The sequence below is a fragment of the Diceros bicornis genome, chromosome 3, assembly GCF_020826845.1.
Source record: "Diceros bicornis minor isolate mBicDic1 chromosome 3, mDicBic1.mat.cur, whole genome shotgun sequence".
In the NCBI taxonomy this organism is placed as follows: domain Eukaryota; kingdom Metazoa; phylum Chordata; class Mammalia; order Perissodactyla; family Rhinocerotidae; genus Diceros; species Diceros bicornis.
In genome coordinates, this window is record NC_080742.1 from 59819260 (window position 1) to 59843560 (window position 24301).

The following is a 24301-nucleotide window of genomic DNA, read 5'->3' on the forward strand; positions in this document are numbered from 1 at the left end:
TGATAGCAGTAGGGCTGTTCGAATATCTCACTGAAGGAAAAGAGAAAGTGCAAAATGGGGCCAATATTCACTTTGTGTCTATGATGATTCACAGCCAGGTTCAATAATAGTTTTCCGATAAACTGTTGGCTGTGTTTGTATACAGAGGTGAGGCCAATCTCTTTCTGTAGATCATCTTGATCATAGACCAGTGACTGTATTATCTTTGTTGGTGTCTGAGTGGAGTGAGACAAGCTGGGTACAAATTCCAGCTTCACAACTTACTATTTCTGTGATCTGGGACAAGGTTCTTTGTCTCTCTATGCCTCTGTTCTGAGAAGTAGATTTTAATACATTTGATATTGGGTTGAGTGCTGCAATCAATGCGTACATTGTAATTTTTCCTTGCTTTTTTCTCCCTCAACCTTCCCCAGAGCTATTACAATCAGTGGTATCTTAGAGCTGAAGAAATATAATAATACTTGCCTTACAGTTTGTTGAAAAGATTAGCTGAAATATTATACATAAAGTGTTCTTAGCAGTTGGTAAGAGATCGATAAGTATCAGCTATTATTTTATTAGTAAAAAAAACTATGTTGTTCTTAGAATAGAAGATTTATTCGGTGCAGAATATATATTATAAGAAATACATTATTTGTAGGTCATATATATAGTTAAAACTTGTGCTGCCTGGAAAATTCCTTAACACTCGTTAATTAGAGACGGCACAGGGATGGCAAATAGGTTTAACTTTATGTGCCAAGTCAATCTGTTGATGATGATTGTCAGGTGCGCTGTGTCATAAGAATTGCTGAGGTGGAATCTGAATGTAGTAGACAAGAGTGCCAAAGTTGATCAGTAATATCTTCCCCAGACTTAGGAAGATGGAGTGGCAACACACACACTGTTCACCGTCTCTGCATTATGGTGTCACAAAGCATTACTCGGCGGTTCATTAGGCACTAGTCAGGCCATGGTTTATCAATCAGAAGTTTCACTGAAATCTTGTGGCGATAGACTGAATCCGGGTCCCAGGTGGGAGATGAGAACCACACAGTAAGAAGTAAGCCCAGAAGACACAGATGTCTTGGGAAACATGGGAAGCTGATGGAGACCTAGAAGTCACAACAACACTGAAATCTTTCCTTTCGTTAATGGCTTTGGGATTTCAGCCACAAACTCTTAGCTATTTTTCTTAAAACTCCAACTCCAGTAGAAGGGTGGGAGACTTTGCACTACAGGGGAGAGCAGAGCCTTTGCAATGAGTGACTTCAGTTTTGCTCAGCCCTTGTTCTGCTGATGCTCACTTAGGTCTTGCCTCCTGAGCCTTGAATGCCCTGCACCTTGGCCTTTCTAGAACTTTGCTGTTGGATAACTGACCTGCCCCCTGGGACTATGCCTTGACTGCATCTTGTACTTGTTCTCTTTTGCTGTAGGTAAGAGGCTCTAAGCCCAGGGCTGCTCTCTTGGAAAGGGTAATTGTGTTGTAAAGGGAGAGTGCTCATTTTCTTCTGTGGTCCTTGTTACCTAATTTTCAGCTTTTGTGGTGCTTATGAAATAAAACCAATCATTAAAAGCACATTGGTAAAGACTTCCGTGGAAAGCTACATACCATTTCTTGAAATATTCTGGTAGTCCCTGTGATTGCAGTGGTTTCTTTTCCGTAAACGAAGGTAAATCGAGTTTTCTTTAACTCTGAAACAAATATACATGTGTGTATTTAATGTCAGGACATTCACACGATGAAGTTCAAAGAAACACATTTTTATTATGATTTTTAAAAATGTGGTGAAAACGAACTCAGAAAATCAAATCTCTGTAGACACATTTTCTCTAAACTGTTGAGGCATTATTAAGAGTTGTCCTACAAAACGGGTTGCATTGACCTGGTAAGATCAAATTTTTTCTTTTTTATGAAGACCTCTAGAGTCAACCCTTTCTAATCTTTTTACCAAGAGTAAGTCTCTTGAGCACTTGGTCATCTTTGTCAACTCTGTTATTTTGAACCTGACCATGTTCCCTTTCCTCTTTCGGCTGCTATGAAGCCGTGGCAGACACTCTTGTTCTTCAGATCCATTTCTCCTTTTGTTCATTTTAAAAGAAGTTTTATAAGACATATGTCTAGCCCAGAATGATGACTGCTTTCCCTTGCAGCTAAGAGTGGCCACTTCATTAAGTTCTGGACAATGTGATGGAAGTGAAAGTACTCAGTGGCAATTTCTGGGAACGTTTCCTAGGAAACAATTGGCAGGTGACTCTTGCTCTTTCTTTGCTCTCTTTCTCCATTCTGCTGCCCACAATAGGAATGCTGCCATCTTGGACTGTAGGGATAAGTTCTACGTTGGGAACTGGGGTGAGCTGGAAGGACCCTGGATCCCTAGGACCAGCGGAATTGAGCTCTCATACCAGACCTGGACTGCACATCTCTGAATTTTTATGTGTGAGAGAAATAAACTCATGCATTGTCTTATTCAAACCACCCATATGTTGAGTCTCTCTGTTACTTGTAGCTGAATCTAATACTAATGGACTCAAAGTTTAGAGACAAATTTGTGACCAGTATCAGGCTATAATTGCACATATTTTAAATCACTTTCTTGGCTACTCTTTGTCGTATCTTTAATTTTCTATCTTCTTTTGCCAAGCTTTAATTTAATTTAAATATAATTTAATGTTATATCCTCTATACTTTTATAGGCTTCCTGAAATGCTTTTTGAAACAAGACCAGGTATAAACTAATGAATAATAATTAAACTCAGAAGTATTCAATTGCTCCTCAAATGTATTGTGTCTTTTATTCATCATAATGACTTCATATCTCACAGCCTTACATAAATCACCATTTATTTTTAAGTGCTATGTAAATCTCACTCATTGTATTACAACGCTTGCCAACTGTCCGAGTGCTTCAGAAAGGTAAACGTGTATCAGGTTTGGGCAGTTGGAAGGCGCTGAGAGTAATATACTTTTTGAAGTCTGAGAAAACTGATAACATTTCTTAATAGAAGACCAAGATGTCTGAGCAATAGTTTAAGTATGGGATTTTTGCTTTGTGGTAGAGTTTTGTCTTTTTTTAGTTACTTATTTTTTCGAGGAAGATTGGCCCTGAGCTAACATCTGTTGCCAATCTTTCTCCTTTTTTCCCTTTTTCTCCCCAAAGACCAAGTAGGTAGTTGTATGTCATAGTTGTACATCCTTCTAGTTGCTCTATGTGGGATGCCGCCTCAGCATGATGAGTGGTGCATAGGTCCACATCCAGGATCTGAACCAGTGAACCCTGGGCCATCAAAGCAGAGCATGTGACTGTAACTGCTATGCCACCGGGCTGGCCCCTGTGGTAGAGTTTTGAGGTGAATGATTTATTTTACTTTTTAAAATCAAAGCTACCCATGCACATAGTTTAAAAAATCAAATTCTTTTTACTTGGGTGATGTTTATTGAACCTTAATACATTCCAGGCACTGTTATAGGCACCTGGGTCATATTGGTAAATGAAAAAGACAAAGACCCCTGTCCCTGTGCTGTTGACATTCCAGCAGGAAAAGACACTACACATCATGAATAAGCAAATTATGGAGAATACTAGAAGGTGGTAAGTGCTATGAAAAAAAGGGAGGCAGAGGAACTAGGATTAGAGTGGTCAGAACGAGCCCCATTAAAAAGGTGAATGTGAACAAAGACTTGAGGTAGTGAGCCTTATAGAACCAAATAGTTTAGCTATTTATGTCTATAAGGCTTGTAGTGATAAACAGCAACCCCACATATAAACAGCAACCCCACACTATGTGTCCCCCCTTCTCTGTTCCCAGAGGCAAATAATTTCATTTGCCTTAATTGATTAAGTCTTTTGGTATTTTCTTCCTTATCTCTTAATTGACTGAGTCTTTTGGTATTTTCTTCCTTATCTCTAAATAACATACTTTTAAGGCCATGTCTTGATTTTCAGTCTTTGGCATTATCTATCCACTTCCAACTATCAGGAGCTATTCACAATTGAATAGCTATTTACAAGTGACAATAGTGATTTAGCTATTCACAAGTGATCTATGATTTCTTTTTCTTCCCTTCATGACTCTTTTATTTCCCTGGAGTTAATAGCTGCCTTTGGTTTCTTTGCTTAATTAACTAAGTATTTATCATCAATTCACTCTCAAATCTTTTACAGTTGTTTGATCTCCTTTCAATATGCTCTGATATATCAGATAGTTTATTGATCTCATCTTCTTGTGGTAGTCTCTCCTGGAACTTCTTGACTTGTTTAATCTGGACTTGTTGTCCTCACCCTGGTGCACAGCAGATATCCTGTGAGCTCCCTTCTTCATCATCCTGAGGATTCTCTTTATCTCTTTCTGGCTTGTTAGAGCTCCTATGTCGTGGAAGACCACATGTTTCTTGTTTTTTTTATGGAGAATACTTTTAAATAACTTTTCAAGGATGTGTGGGAAGTGACGTTATTTTTTTAGCATTTGTATATATGAAAATGTTTTTATTTTTTGACTTGGTGAGGTGTAAGGTGGTAAGGTATTGCTGCTGAGGTGTCTCAAAGAAAGATGTCTTAGACAGGACATAGCTAGACTAGACACATCCAGGACATCCTACATATTTTTAGGGAAAGTAGGTTTTGGTGTTTATAAGTCATTATGTAATAATAATAATAATAATAATAATAATAATAATAATAGATTTCTGGTATAAGCAATCATTTTGTTAAAAAAGAAGAGTCCCAAACATGATGAATAAGCTTCTTGGTAAGCTACCAATAGGAAGGAGGAAATGAGCCTCTAGGATCATCAGAGTTTGCCTCTCATTGACTGATGTGGTAGGTTAAAGATGGCCTCATTATCTTTGACACTGCTATCCTTTTTTTTTTATTGTGGTAACATTGGTTTATAACATTATATAAATTTCAGGTGTACATCATTGTATTTCAATTTCTGTATAGATTATATCATGTTCACCACCCAAAGACTAATTACAATCCATCACCACACACATGTGCCTAATAATCCCTTTCAACATCCTCCCTCCCCCTTCCCCTCTGGTAACCACCAATCCAATCTCTGTCTCTATGTCATTGTTTGTTGTTGTTTTTATCCTCTACTTACGAGTGAGATCATACAGTATTTGACTTTCTCCCTCTGACTTATTTCGCTTAGCATAATACCCTCAAGTTCCATCGTGTTGTCACAAATGGCCGGATTTCATTGTTTCTTACGGCTGAGTAGTATTCCACTGTGTATATATACCACACCTTCTTTATCCATTTGTCCTTTGATGGGCACCTAGGTTGCTTCCAAGTCCTGGCTATTGTGAATCATGCTGCAATGAACATAGGGGTGCATGTATCTTTACACATTCATGTTTTCATGTTCTTTAGATAAATACCCAGCAGTGGAATAGCTGGATCATATGGTAGTTCTATCCTTAATTTTTTGAGGAATATCCATACTGTTTTTCATAGTGGCTGCACCAGTTTGCACTCCCAACAGCAATGTATAAGAGTTCTCTTCGCTCCACATCCTCTCCAACACATGTTGTTTCCTGTCTTGTTAATTATAGCCATTCTGGGGGGAGTGAGGTGATATCTCATTGTAGTTTTGATTTGCATTTCCCTGAGACAACTCTACTATTAAATCTCAGTTGTCCTGTGACTTCTTTGACCCATAGGATGTGGTGGAAGTGACACTATGCCAGTTCTGGTCTTGCTTTTAAGATACCTGGCCACTTTGGTCTCTTGGAGCCCTGATCCATTATGCAAGAAGTATGAAAACCTTGCTGGAGACACTACGTAAAAAGGCCCTGCAGTAGAAGCAACCAAAATGTCCTTCAATAGGTGAATGGATAACCAAACTGTGGTACATCCACACAATGGGCTATTATTCAGCAATAAAAGGAAATTAACTATGAATCCATGAAAAGACATAGAAGAACCTAAATACATAATTCTAAGTTAAAAAAAATCCAATCTGAAAAGGCTACATACTGTATGATTCCAACTATATGGCATTCTGGAAAAATCAAAACCATGAAGACAGTAAAAAGATCAGTGGTTTCCAGGAATTTGAGGAGGTGGGCGAGGGGGGATTAATAGGTGGAGCACAGATGATTTTTAGGGCAGTGAAACTAATCTGTATGATACTGTAAGAGTAGATACATGTCATTATGCATTTGTCAAAATCCATAGAACGTACAACACAGAGAGTGAACCCTCATGTATACTATGGACTTCAGTTAAGAATAATGTAGCAATATTGGCTCTTCATTTATAACAAATGTACCATAGTAATGTAAGATGTTAATAATAAGGGAAATTGAGGAGGAGATGAGGGAATATACGGGAACTCTCTGTAATTTCTGCTCAGTTTTTCTGTAACCCAAAACTGCTCAAAAATTAAAGTCTATTAAAAAAAAAAAAAGGCTCTACCCAGAAAAGAAGAGGGACCCAGCTAAACCCAGTCTTCTAGTCACCCCTTCCCAGGCACCAGTTATGTGAGTGAAGCTATCTTGTAACCTTCAGCCCAGCCACTATGTGAATACCATCGAGCAACCGTGGTCAATGTCATGTGGAAAAGAAAAATTGGCCAGCCAAGCTCTGCCTGAATTCCTGACCCCTCAAATTGTGAGATGTAATAAAAATGGTTGTTGTTTTAAGCCACTAAAGTTTGGAGTACTTTGTTATACAACAATAGATAACCAGAATAGATGGTGATAGAATTTTAGGTTAAAGTCATCTTCCCCCAGAAGTTCAAAGGAATTGATCCATTGGCTCCTGCCTCCCAGTGTGGTTGTCTGAAGCTGTTTTGTGTCTCCATCCCTTGAAAGCCTATAGTAGCATCTGTTCCAAGCGTTCTGAAATGTCCTGATGACAGGCTTGGAGTGGTTCTATTTTTATTCATGGTGTTAGACATTTGATGGACCCTTTCAACCTAGAAATTCATGTCACTCAGTTTTGAGAGATGTTCTCGAATTATTTCACTGATGATTTGTTCCTTTTTTTTTTTTCTTGTAACTCCTGTTATTTGGATTTGGGTTATCTGGACTGGTCTTCTAAATTTCCTAGTTTTTCTGTTCTATTTTCCATTTCTTTGTCTTTTGTGCTGTTTTCTGGATGATATCCTCAACATTATCTTTCAACCCTTCTATGAAAATCATCTTATGTCACTAGTACAATTTCCAAGTGCTCCTTTTTGTTCTCTGAATATTTCTTTAATTTTAGTATGATGTTTTTATTTCATGAATGTAATATCTTCTCTTACCTTTTTGAAGATATTAATTTTAGTTATTTTTATAAGTAAGATATTAATTAGAAAATTTTTTTCTCCTTAGAGCATAGTCTCTGTTTTCTCAAAGTTGTTTTTCTCTTTGTTTTTGTGTTGTCTTTCACATTCAAGGCTTCCCTCAGACGTCTGATGATCTTGGGTTGTTGGCTTATATTTAAAAGTGGAAACTGGTTGAAAACTCAAAAAAAAAAAGCTGATTAGAAAGTGGGCCCCTGGTTGTGCCTTGCTGAATATGGTCCTCACTGTAGGGTGGGCTGGCGGGCCTTTCTCAGGGAACTCCTGCTGTTAGTGTCTTTGGGGCTTTCCTCTTGGGATGTGCAGATTCCCCAGGGAAGGATCTTTTAGTCTCCAGCCGGGTTGCCAGCATTCTGGGGTTGGGGGTAGGTGATCCTCAGCATTCAGCATGTATGTATTTTAGTAAGGTGCTCCTCTCCTCACTTATGCCTGGTGTCTCCCAATCCAGAAGCCCTTGATTTTAGCATCTCCAGAGAATAAACCTCTAGTCTTATACCACAGTAATGGAGGGGCAGCTGCCCACCTGTGTAGAGTTGGGAAGAGATCTGAGGATCTAACTGCTTCTTCAGCAATCTTTCAACCAATACTTCTGTTTTAGCCTCACCTCCATTTCTAGAACTACCATATGTAGCCAATTCCCAAGTCTTTTGGAGGTTCTGCAGTGTAGACTGGGTTGCTTCTTGGCATTCCCTCCTATGAGCTTAGGATGCAGCTTTCCTGAGTCAACTAAGCCTGTTACCACTTATCCTTCTGCTTTCTGGCTTCCAAAATGTTCTGGCTGTTGGCTCTTCCTGTTCTCTTTGCACTTGTAGACAAATTCATTTACTGTCATTTTAGTGAGGTTTCTCAAGGGAGAGAAGTAAATGCTTCACTCAATCTGCTATCTTACCCAGAAGCCTGAAATGAATACGTTATACACTGCATCATTTATGCCCCCTGCCTTGACTATTTTATTATATTTTGAAAAAGCAGATGGGAAATGGACATTAGATCTGAGTTCAATACTAAAATAATTTCATGGTTAGTAAAGAGAGGTTATTTTCCTTTGGGAAAGTAATTTTTGCCAATATTTAGCCATAAATGTATTTTTGATAATTCTAAAAATGGAATTTATGTACTGAAATATTGTTTTGCTCATGGCTTGCTCATGGAGAGTAAATAGTGTATATATTAATATTATAGATACAGTTAGTTGCACCTTGCATTAAAGGAATACAGAAATCTTTACCAATAGGCAAATAGTTTCATTAATATTTCTGACCAGAAATAGCATGTGGAATTTTGGGGTAAGGTTTTGTACTCAGCACTAGAAAGTATTTCACATAATCAAAGATACTATTTTATTTCATCCCCACCCCCAAAAACATAATCTGTCTTATAAATTCTAGGAATTGAATTTCTCATGGAGTGCTCAGGAATCTTGAGAAGATAGAGGAATCAATATAGTGTTTTGAGAAGCCTGTAATACAATATTTGAGGTGTCTACAATTTGAGAAGATTGCTTAATAGAAATTTATCTATGTACAAGATTGGTTGCATTTGAATTAATAGGATAAACTGAGAATACTGTGCATAGTAAGGTGAACTGTGATGACTATTCTGGTTTTGAATTCCCCTTCTCTTGCCCCTCCCCCCCATCTTTACTTGGACTCAAACTTTCTCAGTGTGATCTCTGTTTCTCCCTTTTTCCTCTGTTGTGCATCGAAACCAGTCCAGTGGGCTAGTAGAAGAGGTGATTGCTTTAGTTCTGTAATTTGAGGGGTGCAGAGGAGGAGTACTTGAAAGTTCTCTTCCGCACACCTTTCCCAATACCTAAGTACTGGTGTCCTCAACATTGGGAGCCGGCGTGGAAGTACATCGTATTAAATGCCCAATTTTATCAGCTCCATATACTGCAGGGTCCAGAAAGTACAGCCATTTCACGTGAGGACACACTGGCCAGATTTTGAGTTGTAACAACAAAATTCAAAATAGGTAAATCTCAGACAGAATACCTACTAGTTGCTTTCCCCAACACGGGCTCAGGTAACATCAAAAAAACCACTTTCTCTGAGCCTTCTAATGACCTCTCATCCCCAATCCATTTCACTATGACTGAAAACAAAACAAAACAAAGAGTCAAATCAAGAATGAGCCTCAAGAAAAATGCAGAAAAATTAAAGGGGTTGATTTGAAACTGACAAAATTATCACCTCCTATGTTGACTCAAAGCAGAATCTACTTGGAGAGAGACAACAAACATTTCCCCAAAGGCTTAGCATGTCAGGTTTTTGGGATAAACCAAGTATGATTCTATTCAAGCAACGGTGATGTATCAGGTCCTGGTGAAGTTTCTGAGGCTATTTCAGACTCTTTCCAGGGGCACAGCTGGTTAGGGTATAAATTCCGAGGCCCAGTGAAGTTGAATCTTAGGGAATAAGTCACAAAAAAGACTGGGGCTCAGAAGGATAGCAGAGGAGTCAGTGAGAGATGAACGGTAACATTTGACGTGAAGGGTTGGGCCAGGGGAGTGGATTAGGATAAGATTGGATAATCTAGAGACTAAACAGGATTTATCCAGGGACTTCTACAGGTAGGACATTTTAAGAAAATGGTGGATAGGTTTCTTGCTGATGTAGATGGAGGCCAGGCCAGCTTGGGGCCAGGGAGATGGATTAAAGAATTTTTAAAATTCCTTCTAGTTCTTTGAAACTAGCCACATCCCAGAGCCCTGTGTAATCCCTAATTCACTACATCACAGAACAACGAGGATTTCAGCATCAGAGAGAGATAAACATGCAGAAAATGACTCGTTATGTATTCAGAGAGACTGGCCATGGGCTAATTATGCAGGGGTGAGGATGACTGTAGAGGAGGTCCTAGGAGTTCAGACATGAAAAGATTAGCAAGACAGCATGATAGGTTTTGAATTTGGAGCAGCAAAATAGTGCAAGGAAATAGACTTCATAGGCATTGTGTTCAATAATTCATGAGCTGCTGTACTCAGACAAGGCTCCTTGCCTGTTAAGTTAACGTCCCACTAAGACTCCTTCCTCTGCTCTTCTCTGAGCTTGGAGCAGTTATAACTCTCACCACCCTGGCTTTTCTCAGTCTCAGATTTGATTCTAGGCCACTGTATCAGGGTAAACATGAAACTGTGATAAAACTGAGAGATTTAAGGCTGTGGATGCTTATAAATATGAAAAAATGAGTTGTGACATAGAAGATTATTTTAATAATCTAAACCGCATTTCTCAAAGGATGGTCTGTGAAATATTAGTTTCTTGAGATGTATGTGTCTCATAAAACACACACACACAGATTCTACATAGTTCCGTGGTCAAATAAGTTCAGGAAATGTTTCACACTATATCTTGGAGATATACAAAGCTTTTGGCTTATTAAAAGCTCTGGTAAGACTTATACTGAGCAAACTTATTTCCCTTTATTTAAACCAGCATTTCCAAAAGTTATTTGACCTAGGAATATTTTTAAAAAATGTGTGTAATAGCCTTTTAACATTTTGTGGAACTAGTGTTTTACAGAACAGTATTTGAGGAATATTGATGAATAATCTATGTGATCTGTATTTGAGCACTGAGATGGCCTAAAATCTCAGGTTAGGTTGGTTACAAGAATTCTACTAGAGAAATTTGGAGGTTGTTCATTTGCTTTGACCAGTCTAGATTGCAAAGTTATATAATTTTGGACAAAAATTCACATCAAGTCTTGATTTATCTATTACTGGCCAAATTCACTTGTTAGCAGATCTCTCCTGTGTTTTATTCTTTTTACTTGGCTACTGAATTTATAATTTTACTTTAAATTTATTTTCTCCAATTTGTTGACTGTGCAGTTATTTTAACATTTTAACGAATTTTGCTAATTTCTTGTAGAACATTTATTATAGGGCACACCTAGAAGTCCAAGGGCTTAAGTTACACTGATTTATTTTTATATGCATCACATCATGCAGCTGGTGATTCAATTCGTTCTGTTTATACATCTCCTCCCTTGTCACTAGCGTTTTCCTTGAAACGTTAATTCCTGCAAATCTGATTTCATTTAGGCAATCTGAGAAAATGCAAGGGAAGGAGGTTTGCAGATTATAAAGCACTCCACAAATGTAAAGTGATATTATCATGAACTTCTTCAGTAATTCTTTTATTGAGTACTTACTATGGTGCCACATAATGTGCCAGGGGCTCAGGCTATAGAGCAAAGTCAAGCCTGATTTTTGCACCTGAGCTGTTCGGAGTCTGGTGTGGGGCGGGTGGAGTAGAGAGACAATGAGTAAACAGTTATGACAAATGAGGTGACATTGGTATTGAAGGAACAAAATAGGAGCCCAAGAGAGAATCATCCAATCAGATGGGGGTTACTATGAAGAGGCTGTCTAAAGGAACTGACCCCTGAGTGATGGGTGTTGAAGCACGAACTGGGGGGTAACTAGATAAGACAAATATGAGGGCAAATGCCTGTGAAAAGATGCTCAAACTCACTAGTAATCATGAGGTTGCATATTAGAACAACAATACAATATTTTTGTTAAATTGGAAAAAAATTAAGAAGATAGACAATATGCAGTATTGGCAAGGGTATGGGGAAACAAGTATTCTCATACACTATTTGTGGGAATATAAATTGGTATATCCCTTTCAGAGAGATTATAAAAAATTAAAAATGTATGAAGATAAAAACAACAAAAAAAACACATAGAGACAGAGATTGGATTGGTGGTTACCGGAAGGGAAGGAAGGAGGGAGGAGGGCGAAAGGGATGATTGGGTACATGTGTGTGGTGATGGATTGTAATTGGTATTTGGGTGGTGAACACGCAGAAGTGGACGTATGGTGATGTACACTCGAAGTTTATACAATGTTATAAACCAAAGTTACTGCAATAAAAAAACCGAAAACAAACAAACAAACAACAAAAAAAATGTATACATTCTGACCCAGCAATTTTTGCTAAGGAAATCTTCACATGTATTCATAGAGAGAACTATAGAATATTCATTGCAGCATTATTGGGAATAATGAGGATTTGGAATTAAGTTGCCTGTCCATCAATAGGAGAATAAAACAACCATACTATGAAATACTATGCAGAATTGTACAAGAATGGAAAGTGCTTCAAGAAGTATCGTTAGGGAAAAGCACTAATTTATAGTATATTATGCAGAATATGATGTAACTTATGGGAAAATCCCAACAAAGTATTTAATTTTTTATGTACAAATATACACCTGTAATCACACAGAAAGGGTCTGGACAAAATCATACTAAATTGATAACAGGGCTTTCTTCTGGGAAAGGGAATGAAATTGGGGGAGGGCTTTGGCTTTTTACTTTACATACCTCAGTATTTTTTGTAAAATGAAAATACACTCATGATTTGAGTAAATAATTTAGAAAATGAAAATTTAAAAATTAGTAGGGTCAAGGGGAAGTCATCACAGGTGGGACTTGTCAGTACATGGTAGGAAGAGTCCTTTGGCTCAGAACCACAGCATCTACAGATGGTCCTTCCTGCCCAGGGGCACTGCTTCCACATGCCTACATTCTATCCCTTCTTGCCTTCTCTAAGACCTTGTTCCTCCCTTCATCCACCTTTCTCTCTCTTCTGCATCTTCCAAGCATGCTGTAGAATTTCTTGTCTAAAAATGTCTCTCTGATCTTTGTTTCTCACCCGCTATCAACCCCGTTTCGCTGCTCCCTTTAAGAGTAAAACTTGTTAAAAGAGTTGTGTATGCTCACCTGCATTTACTTCATCACCTCCTGAACCTGTTGTTTCCAACCAGACTTCCATCTCTGCCCCACTGAATGTTTCCGGTCAAAGTGTCCCCATGGTCACCGTGTTGCACACCCACTGGTCTTTCTCAGTTCTTATCTTCTCTGCCTCTAGCAGTGTTTGGCTGATGGTCACTTCTCCTTTGGAAACATTTTCTTCACTTGGCCTCCAGGACACTAAGTCCTTCCAGTTTTCTTCCAACTTTGAGGGCTAGTCCTTCTCAGTCTTCTCTTTCCAAACCTCTAAATGTTGGCATCCCCCAGCCTCTGTCCTCAGCCATATTTCTTTTTCACATTCACTCTCTGAACCAGAAGTTCTTAAATTTTGCTCTCAGGACTGCTTTACACTCTTAAAATTACTGAGGAACTCAGAGAGCCTCTGTTTACGTGAGTTATAGCTGTCAATATTTATATATTACATGTTAACATAACATTTTTTCCCGAAAAATATATATATTTTCCAACACCCCAATTAGTGAGAAGATTGGCATTAAATCTCTTTAATGTCTGGCTTAATAGAAGACAGATGGGTTCTCATATCTGCTTCTACATTCAGTCTCTTGAGATATGTTGTTTTGGTGGACGTATACGAAGAAAATCTGGTCTTAAACATGCATGAAGTTGGAAAAGGGAGTAGCACTTTAATATCCTTTTTAGATAACTTCAGGTAGCCTTCTTTGATTCTACACCAAAACTTGACAAGTGGTAGTTTCTTAAAGATTGATTAGCTGCGATGTGGAATCTAAAATTATATCAATGACTTTTTTGCACTTTGTTACATTAAAATGCATTGGTCTATCTTGTCCTTTGAATGGATATTTTACCCAGACATGATTTTATATATCACACACAAGTCATTTAGAAAATATTGGTTCACTGAGTTATGCAGATATTCCAAATGTTGACACATTTTATAGTACAATATTAAAAAGTCATATTTGTTGCTAGCATCACATATCTCATTAGAAAAGTCTTTGAGCATTATGAAGCTGTCAAGTTCATAGTAGAAGACACAAAGTTTCCAAAATTCAAACTTTTCTTTGAAATCTCAAATTTTATGATTAGCAACCAATGCTGTCTTTTGTTTTCCTTGAAGCAACAAGCTCATTTCATTCATTTTAGATAAAATATTTGCCATATATCTGAGTCTGAATGACCATAGTTTATTGCCCAGTCTTTTTCAATAAAAATGATGTTCCATGAAACACTATGTCAGCTCTCGACTCACTCATACAAGTGCTTTTCTTTAAGACAACTGTGGGGGATCAGATTTGCCACCTCAAAATGTGTCTCTTTGGCTTGATTATTTTTAAGAACAAAAGACTCTGAAAGAAACTTTGACTTCCCCCACAACTGCGTAGAAGAATTTAAAATGGAGGGCCTGTTCCAGGAAGGAGCTAATACCATAAGACAGCTGAAATGTAATGTAAAACGTGTCTCTCAGGTCACATTGTCTGTAGTTGGCCCATTTACATTTCCATCTCCATGTAAATTGCCTTCCTTTCCCTTGAAATCCCAAACCACTACCTCCAACATCCTCCTTTGTCTTTAGCTGAAGATGATATTTAAACCGGCAGCTTGGCCATTTTGGTGAGTTGCTCAGTTTTCCCGAGTGTCTCCCGTATATACATGTTATAAAATGACAAGAGATTTTCACATATTGAGGTATATGGGGTAACTATTCAGGTTCAAAACTGATTCGGCTTGAACTAAATAGCCTGACTTATGGCCTATCAAACACACATTGTACATCTGCTTAACCATTAAAGTAAAGAATGCACTCTCGGGCCGGCCCCGTGGCTTAGCGGTTGAGTGCACGCGCTCTGATGCTGGCGGCCTGGGTTCGGATCCCGGGCGCGCACCGATGCACCGCTTCTCCGGCCATGCTGGGGCCGAGTCCCACATGAGGCAGCTGGAAGGGTGTGCAACTATGACATACAACTATCTACTGGGGCTTTGGGGGGATAAATAAATAAATAAACTTTAAAAAAAAAAAAAAGAATGCACTCTCTTAAGAATGCATACTTCCCCTCCTACGCCCTATTGGTAAAGCCCTATTGGTAACGCCTGGATTAGTCCCTTTCCTGACATTATGATCATTTTGACCTGCTAATTTGCGACTGAATACCTCTTTCAAATTTTGACGAAAATGTATCCTGGGTGTGTTTAACGTACATTCTTTGTTCTAAAAAGCTATAAGACTGTACTGAAAACCATGCTTCTCCAGAGCACTTTCTAAGGCCTTCCTGGGATACAATCCTTACTCTGGCTCAAGTAAACTCACCTTATTTCTCTTATATATAGAATGGTTATCGGTTATTTTGCATTAACAAAAGCTTTCTTTGATTTTCTCCTGTTATTCTCATGTCAATTTAATTCGTAGCCCAGCCAGAAGGACCTAAAGTGGGTAGAGGAATTTTCTTCCTTCCCTACAGTTTGGTGACTTGGTTGGGATAAAACTTCACTGGCTGGATAATGCTCGCTCCTGGACTACTGCAGCTGAAAGATCCTGGACCCCCGACAAGAGCCAGCTAGAGGTAAGAGTTCTTACCACGTCAGTCTCCCAGATCTCTGCCTGCAGGGTGCAATGGAAGCAAGAGTGGTGAGGTTTTTTTCCTTTTCTAAATTAAGATTAACAGGAGAAAATATTGGTGAAGCTAGCTTCTTGGACTCAGTGACTCTAGGATTTTGTTGAGTACTCATTGGATCTTGAACCTTTTCCTACCAGAAATAGTCACTATTTTTCCTTGTCTCTGTCTTTTTTGTTGTTTGTCATAAGACACAGGCATCTCTATAAGCCTGTTGTCTGGGAATGTGTGCAGGAGGTGAATGCTGTTGCTAAGGGCATCTTGGAAGCCAAAAAGGCCACAAATTTGGCAGGCATGTGTCGAGCAGTTAAGAGCCATTAGGGCACTTGCCACCTGAAGAAGTCTCCTGTGAAAGGATGAGTTGGTCATGGAATGGGGTAGATGACACAGGTCCCCAGGCCAACTTCAAGAAAATGCCTGATAAATGACTAGGTACTCTGTAAAGCACACACTGTGAAGCACACATGATCCCCTACCCTGCAGCACATCCCTCCTATGTATTATTCTGGCTCCAAGAGACCCAAAGCTTAGCTAAAGCTGTTAATGTGCATATTAGATGAAGTTTTTCTTTTGTCTTGTTCTGTGTCTTGAGACCTTGGCTGTGTGACCTTTCTGGTCTCTGCCCTGTGGAGGATGCATATACTGGCATGCATCTTGGTGGCCAGTTGAGTAGACTGGGGTTCTGGGAGATGCTTTCTTTGTCTGGCTGTGTCAGCTCTCAGGGGAGTTTGTTGTAAGGGGTCCCAATTACTTTTATAAGGGGCCTTTGCTGTCTCAGCCTTCGTTGCTTGTTGTGAAGCGATGGCATATGCCTTCTTAGACTATTTTTGGGAGTGAACTTTCTGGATCTCTTTTGGGGACACCTCTTACGTCCAGGATTAAGCTTATTGGTATGAGTCACTGTTAAGATCCTACTCATCAATGTGGCCAGACGATGGATCATTTACATTGGAAAAACTTCTAAATTGGGAAAAAAACTTGTGAGAGCTCTCATCATAATTGTCTTATTGGTATTTATAAAAAGGCCAAATTAAAAAAGGAAATAAAAAAAATAATGGCTAGCCTTAAGACCCTGACTAAGGTTACAATTAAACTGAGAAAATGTAAAGGTATAAATATTGATAAAAGTATAAAAGTTGGAATGTTTGAGCTAATTTTATATAAAGAGGTTATATCAACTTTGCCTGAGTATGTTTTAAAACGTCTGACTGGGAATACTTCACTTCTCCAATATTATAAGACCAGGACCTATTGATAAAGTCCTAATGAAAGCTATGATTGGAGGTATAAGAGTTGATGGAATTTAGATGAAATTTTGTAGAAAAATTAATATATTTACAGGCTTTATGTGAAGTGACTATATCCCTTTTTGCTTGATTGTATTATAGATTGTATTGTGGGGATAAACATTGTGTCTCACTGGGAAAAGGGAATGTTTCCCATGTCTGATTGTAAGACAGCATATAAATCTGCTCTTCAGACAGTGTTAATTAAACTTACAAAAGGGAAGTCAATGGGGTTGCCTGAGCCCACACCATATGAGATAAAAACTAGAGGCTAATATCAAGTGTTAATAAAAATGTTAGTAAAAGCTTCCCCCCACCCCCCAAGGCAAATTGGTCTAGGGTTAAATTGTACACTTAGAAAGACGGCCTTTGTTAAATGCTTTGTGTAGACTTTTAAAGGTGTGATACATTGTCCTGCAAGTTTTAGAACATAAAAACCTTTTGATTTACCACTTAGGTTAAAAATTTCCCTGATAGAAAGACATTAAAAACTGATAAGGCAAATATGCACCAGACAGTCCGTCTTGAAGAAAACTTGACTGCTGTCTCTATGCCTTTATGATGTAGATTTTCTGTTCCTATCTTCTCTAGGACCTGAGAACCATCTTTGAAATGCAAACGTTTCTCAGAAACTAGTGAGTTTTGTATTGCACCTGATTCATAACAAAATGGTAAGGTCTCTGTCTGTGTCTACCTGTGTTTTTGTGTATGTCTATATGGATGTTACATATGTGTGATATTTCACCTCCTGATGGTATAGCCAAAATGAAGACCTCTGTTTAATTGATTTAAAGTAAATGCTTACATGTCTTTCAAGTTAACGGGATATGAAATAATCTTTGGTATGTGAAAAGCTTGTTTAAGTTTGTTGGTTTGATTAAAGTAGACATGGCCTCAGAGTTATCAGCATTGGATATGATGCAGACATGCAGCCTGAGTTTACTAGTTAAATAAGCTCATGTTATCCCAGTCAAATTTGTCAGCAAAAGTATCTTAAAATGCTAGCTAATTTTGTCTAATGTCTCATGAAGTTTTTGTGGCTAATTTAAACATAATTGTTGAGAGCAAATGATTTAAATGTAAGTGAGATAAGAGTTAACAGATAAACTTTTAGCAATAATTATAGTTTGTGACATGTATTTAACTTCCAAAATCTCTTTGGTAACTTGAAACTTTTAAGTTTTGCTAGGTTAAGTTAAATGATAAAAATTCATTGAGTATTTAGATCATTTCCAAATAAGATAGGATATTAGACATTAATTACTAAATCTGGTTTATCTACTTTTGGCTTCTTATTACAGACAAACTATAAAATATGTTTGGGTCTATTAATATACGTCTTCTATTTTATTAAAGATTTTACTGTAAAGAAGTATGTTTCTAGAAATTATGAAAAGTGTCTATAAATTTTCCAAGCAACAGAATGCTAACGTAAAAGAAAGTTCATAATTGCTTGCTTACTTAGCTTTCACTAGAAATTAAGGTTTCTAAGGGTTAAAAATTTTAATATGTGATTAAAGCTACTAAAACTAAGGAAAATGTGTTTGTATTTAAGAAAAGTGAGATGTTTTCAGTAAATAAGTTATAAAGAATGGAAATATTTTTGTTTGTTTGGTTAATAAAGATAAATTTGTCCTACAGTACTAGGAGGAAAAAAGAAGGCAGGGACAAATTCTAAATGTAAAAAAAGAAAGTTATAGAAGGTTTGTGGAGGAGGATCCTGAGGAAAGAGTTTTATATGTAGTCAAGTTAGCTAAGATTAAAATAAATCTAATTAAGTAAATAAGTTTTAATATCAGAAGTAAGCTGGTGCAAAATTAGAATTTGTTTTTTCCCCCTCTCTTAAAGGATAATTTTCTTAAACTTTTAGTCTGCTCTTGATAAAGAGATTATGAAAGGGTTTTTCTTTGAGTGGTCTACCAGAAGTGTAGGGATTTTATGTTTCCTATATTGTTTTTATCAGGTCTTTGATCACAGGTGCTAAGGTTTTTCTTACAGCTATTTAATTTTCTGCATTCACTTGAAAATTTTTAATTGTTACCATTGTTAAATGGATAACTAAGCATTGTTTCATAGGGACCTATGATATTAGGTGGGTAAATGTTATTGATATAAGTTTTAAAAAATTATATAACATTCCTAAAATTCTGATCTGTCCTGGTCATCAGTCATAATTTTAGTTATCTTGAAGTGTTGTATGTCACAAAATTAACCAAATTTCTTTGTCAATTGCCATTTTTAAGTCTTTTATTGTTTACAGACAGTTATTGTTTTACTCTGAGCTTTTGCAAATGTTTTCATCTTCAGAGAGATTCATGGAAAGGACTCTGATATTTACTGTGGAATGAAGGTTTCTAAGAAACTTTCAGATTATAAAACTGAACTGGGTAAGAAATTATAGAATTCTAATGGAGAAACTGATGATTGCATGAAACTGCTAACAAGATTAACATCAAGAAACAATTACACAGAACTGAATGAACTGATGAAGATGATTATAAATTTTTATGACTTGTTTGAAATATTGCTGATTTTTAAAAATGTTTTGCTTTTTTAGATTTAAGGAAAAATTTTTCTCTTTTCTCTTAAGCTAACTATGACTTATAGCAATTTGGTAAAATTATACCTTTATAAACATAATTGAAACATTTATCTTTTTCTCCCTATCTGATCCCTCCAGAATTTGAAAACTCTTCGTGATTGAGTATTGTTATTTTCATGGCAATATAGTTATTTGCATCAGTTCAGTAAGAATCTGTTCTCCTTATAACAGGACACAATTGGAAACATTGATTATATTACCAAAGCTTTGACTGGAATGTCATATATGAGAGAAACATGCACAGACTCAGATATGACCAGATAGCTTTTGAGGAACAAAAATTGGACTTTATGAAATAAATACACTTGGAAATATTGGCCTGGTACCTTGTTTACAGCGTTCCCAACAATCTTACCAGGTAAGTAGGGAAGGTCACTTATCTGGCAGGTGCAAGGAACCTGAAAATTTTGGGGAACCTCAAAAGAAGAGAAGAATTCACCCAAATCTATAGGTGTTACAGGCTTTGTCTGATAAGTCCTTGACTTTCATGGCCTCAAGGCCTTTGAAGTTCAATCTGAGATTCCTTATAAAAAGTTCCAGCAAAGCAGATTTAAAAGAGCCTATATGATCAATTGTTATTCTTGCTGTACTTATGTAAATAATTGAGTCAAATTTATTGAAACTAGACTTACTTTACAAATCAGTTAGTCTTTTTTTTTGTGTGTGTGAGGAAGATCAGCCCTGAGCTAACATCCATGCTAATCCTCCTCTTTTTTTGCTGAGGAAGACCAGCTCTGAGCTAACATCTATTGCCAATCCTCCTCCTTTTTTTCCCCAAAGCCCCAGTAGATAGTTGTATGTCATAGTTGCATATCCTTCTAGTTGCTGTATGTGGGATGCGGCCTCAGCATGGCCGGAAAAGTGGTGTATCGGTGCGTGTCCGGGATCCGAACCTGGGCTGCCAGTAGCGGAGCATGAGCACTTAACCGCTAAGCCACGGGGCCGGCCCTCAGTTAGTCTTAATTTGGCTGTCTTTGGTAAAAATGAGGGTTATTTTAGAGAGAAAAATTATATTTCAGTAAAAACTGTAGTACACATTTGTGGATATTAGATCCTAGTTCTGTTAATTGTCTTTGAGGATTTTGTTTTCTACCTATAAACTAGACTGGATCCTGAATTCTTCTAGTCTCCTGAAACATCTGTTTACAAATCTCCAAACTAATGGTTTCAATATTTTCCATCATTTTTATTTGAAATCACTGAGAATTGTAATCACCCTTGTTCCTGAAGCCCTGTAAACTGAAGTTGGATAACTTGATATAAACTTTGTAAAGATTACCACAATAACATGCGTCTTGCTATATAAGCCACTCAAAAGGATACCTGAACACTCAATGACATCGTCAGGGACATTTTAAGCTGCAAAAGATGCTTTGACACTGACATCTAGAAATCTTCTTGATTGGCTGTTCCCTGGACTCAGAAACTGGTTTATAATTTGCTTCAACTATTAACCTTGTTTCTCTTTTTGTTTCCATAGAAATCCTTCTCATTAAATACCTAATTGCTTGCTTCCACAATATAGGCCTAACTTTGGAAGCTCACCTGCATCACCGCCTTCTAAAATGAATTTAACTGGACTGATCTATTATCAGGACAAAGAAATGTGTTCAGCGAGATTAAACAATCTACCAACTCAGCTTCTGGACTATGAAACTTCTTAAAGTTTCAAAGGACTGTGAAACTTCTTAAAGTTTCAAAGGCAGGACTGTGGGGGATCAGAATTGGCCACCCCAAAATGTGTCTCTTTGGCTTGATTATTTTTAAGACCAAAAGACTCTGAAAGAAACTTTGACCTCCCCCACAACTGCCTAAAAGAATTTAAAATAGAAAGGCCTGTTCCAGGAAGGAGCTAATACCATAAGATAACTGTAATGTAATGTAAAACGTGTCTCTCAGGTCACATTGTCTGTAGTTGGCCTATTTACATTTCCATCTCCATGTAAATTGCCTTCCTCCACCTTGAAGTCCCAAACCACTGCCTCCAACATCCTCCTTTGTCTTTAGCTGAAGATGATATTTAAACTGGCAGCTCGGCCATTTTGGTGAGTTGCTCAGTTTTCCTGAGTGTCTCCCATGTATACATGTTATAAAGCTTTGTTTGATTTACTCCTGTTATTCTGTCTCATGTAAATTTAATTTGTAGCCCAGCCAGAAGGACCTAGAGTGGGTAGAGGAATTTTCTTCCTCTCCTACACAACCATCACATCTTGTTATGCAGCAAAAGTGCTTTATGCATACCTCCCATTTCATCAGATGAAATTATCTAAAAATCATGCATTTAATTTAACAAAATTAATAATTTTTTCTGATCATAGGCAACATTTTAAAGAAAAGATATTCCCTCTTTTTTTTAAAAATCAGGAGTGTGTGGAGGCAAAGACCACAGTGACTGCCAATATAGATTGGTGCCACTGCTTTGATTCATGCTCAAATGTCAGCAGTTTTACCCACCATTGCTTTTGCACCATCAGTAAAAATGGCTACACAGTGCAAAAGGCAAATTCTGTTTTTGTATTCTTGTGAAAATAGTTTTTACCTTGTGGACCCCTGGAAAGCATCTTAGAGACCTCTGCCCAGGTCTTGGGGAACTGGTGCTATGGACTATATACCACTCCAATCAGCCTCACCCACCTTCAAGTGACCAGCTCTCTGGATAATTATTTGCCCTGCAAGGTGTAATTATAAGATGGCTAATCATTTGCAATTATATCACATGTAATTTTTGAATAATGGATTTAATAAGGTTATTAAGCCCATTAGTGTTTAGTACTTACATGTCTTTTTTTTAAAACATGAAATTAGATTAGCAAATCTTAGCTGCAAATCCTTTCTCTTCAATTTTCTGTTTTTAATGCCCTAGGTGACATGGTTTGGAGTTATACACTGCTTTTCAAAATTGTTCTCTCGTATAATGTCTATTGGGTGGGAGAGGACAGATAACCTTTAAAACTGGGATTCTAGGACACTTCTCACCAAAGACGTGTGTTTAAGTGTCCTTGAAGAGCATGACTGTGCCACTTATAACAATGGCTTCATTTATTCCTTTCTGAGCATTTGCTATGTCTCCTGTCCAATATAGCAAATTTAAGCCAGATGCACAGGGAGCAACATTTACTCTAGAAAATTCCATCTAGTTTATGCCCATTTATGTTGACCTGCTCTCACTCTTATCTCTCCAGCTCAATATGGTAATGTTGATAATTGCTTTTGGTTCTTTTGGCTTTCATGACCTTTTGTGGATAACTTCAGCTTCTTACTTATCTTTTTTTTAAAGCTCTAATTGATGTCCTGTTTTTCCTCCCAGCCCCTCAGCTTTGAAGAAGCTCTCTATCATTTAGCTCCAGCCCGCAGAACTCCACTGACTGGACCGACTCTTAGCCCCACTTTCAGAAGAAGGGAATTTGACAACCATAAAGGCTCAGGTTAGATGTGGTTGGGTTCACGTGGTTATTTTTGTTAAGGATTTGGAGTCACCTGTTTCCTTCTCAGGGGTTTTCTTGGAGGAAACAGTACACACAAAGGACAATACTGGAGTACCATTTTAATTAATGGCTGGTCAGGCACCCATATCACACAATGCAGGGCTTACTATGCATGAGCTCGACCTTCATTGCATTATAACCCTGGCCCTGATGAAACATGGTTCCTACAACATTTCAGGCTCTGACCCATAAAATTAGCCGTGTCTTGTCTCAAAGTACAGTTAGTTAAGAGATGGAGAAAAGCATGTTTGGTGGGGAGAAGCAGGAGCGTCTCTCCCCAACAGTTTCCTTCAGTGCTTCTAAATCAAGCAGCATCACAAAGCAGGATGTGGACTTTAAACATCATGTCACCCTATAACCACTAAACTTGAACATTAGAGAGAACTTCAGAGATCACCTGGTGCCACTCAACTTCATCATATACATGAGGTCTTGGGATGCTAAATGTCCCACCGAGCCTCACAGACAAACAGAACACTTGTACCTGCAAACACAGTCTTCCTCCTACTCCACCACACTGACTCACGGGGCTCTGGAATTTTAGATATTGGTTTTAAACAAGAAGTCATTCCTTCCTGAAGTTTTGTATTGTTTCCCATCCTTCTACATGTGTTACTGGGCCTTGGCTTCTTTAACTGAAACAGGATTTTCCTGTTCCATTGATTGCTGTTGAAGGTGATCTAAACATGAAGTACTATTTTTAATCTTTTAAAAATACTTTTTTCTTTCCACTTACAGTTATAGTTCTCCCTATTGCCAGGCTCCCAGCTCCTAAGCTACCAACCCCACAGACGTTTTTCCTTTTTGCCTTGGACCTACTCAATTGCTTTCTGAGTTTTAAGGGATATTGCTTTTTGAATTTTCTGAAGCCTGAAAGTCAAGAGAACAGATTTTGTTGATGTCAACTCAAATGAAGGACGTAAAGATTTGTAAATCTAAGGGGTTCTGTTTGTCTTGTAATGCATGCACATAATTTCAGTTAGAGTTACATTCATCTCATAAAAGAGCCACTAAATTTTGAGGGAGTGAAGTGTATAATGGAAGAAGGAGAGGAAAGCAACCATCTTCTCTCCTGAACCGCATCTTTTTGCTTTCAAAGGTACATTTTCTGAAGAACATTGTTAATATCCAAAGTATGAGGCTGATCACAGATAATAGGAAACACATTCTAGAGATTCAGTTGAATAGAGAAATCCAAAAATTCTGTCCCATGTTGATAAGCATTTGGACTCAAAGGGACACTTGTTCAAAATGTTGGTGGAAGGTGCCCACATCGCTCACAAATGCTGCTTCT

The 24301-nt window shown here is 37.7% G+C and overlaps 1 protein-coding gene across 1 annotated transcript in view; it reads right to left on the reverse strand.

Moving 5' to 3' along the window:
* AOAH (acyloxyacyl hydrolase) overlaps positions 1-24301 on the reverse strand; it is a 187562-nt gene that overhangs the window by 52291 nt on the left and 110970 nt on the right. The window contains exon 13 of the mRNA XM_058528289.1: positions 1592-1674. Coding sequence (XP_058384272.1) covers positions 1592-1674 — 83 coding nt within the window. The remainder of the gene's footprint in view (positions 1-1591; positions 1675-24301) is intronic.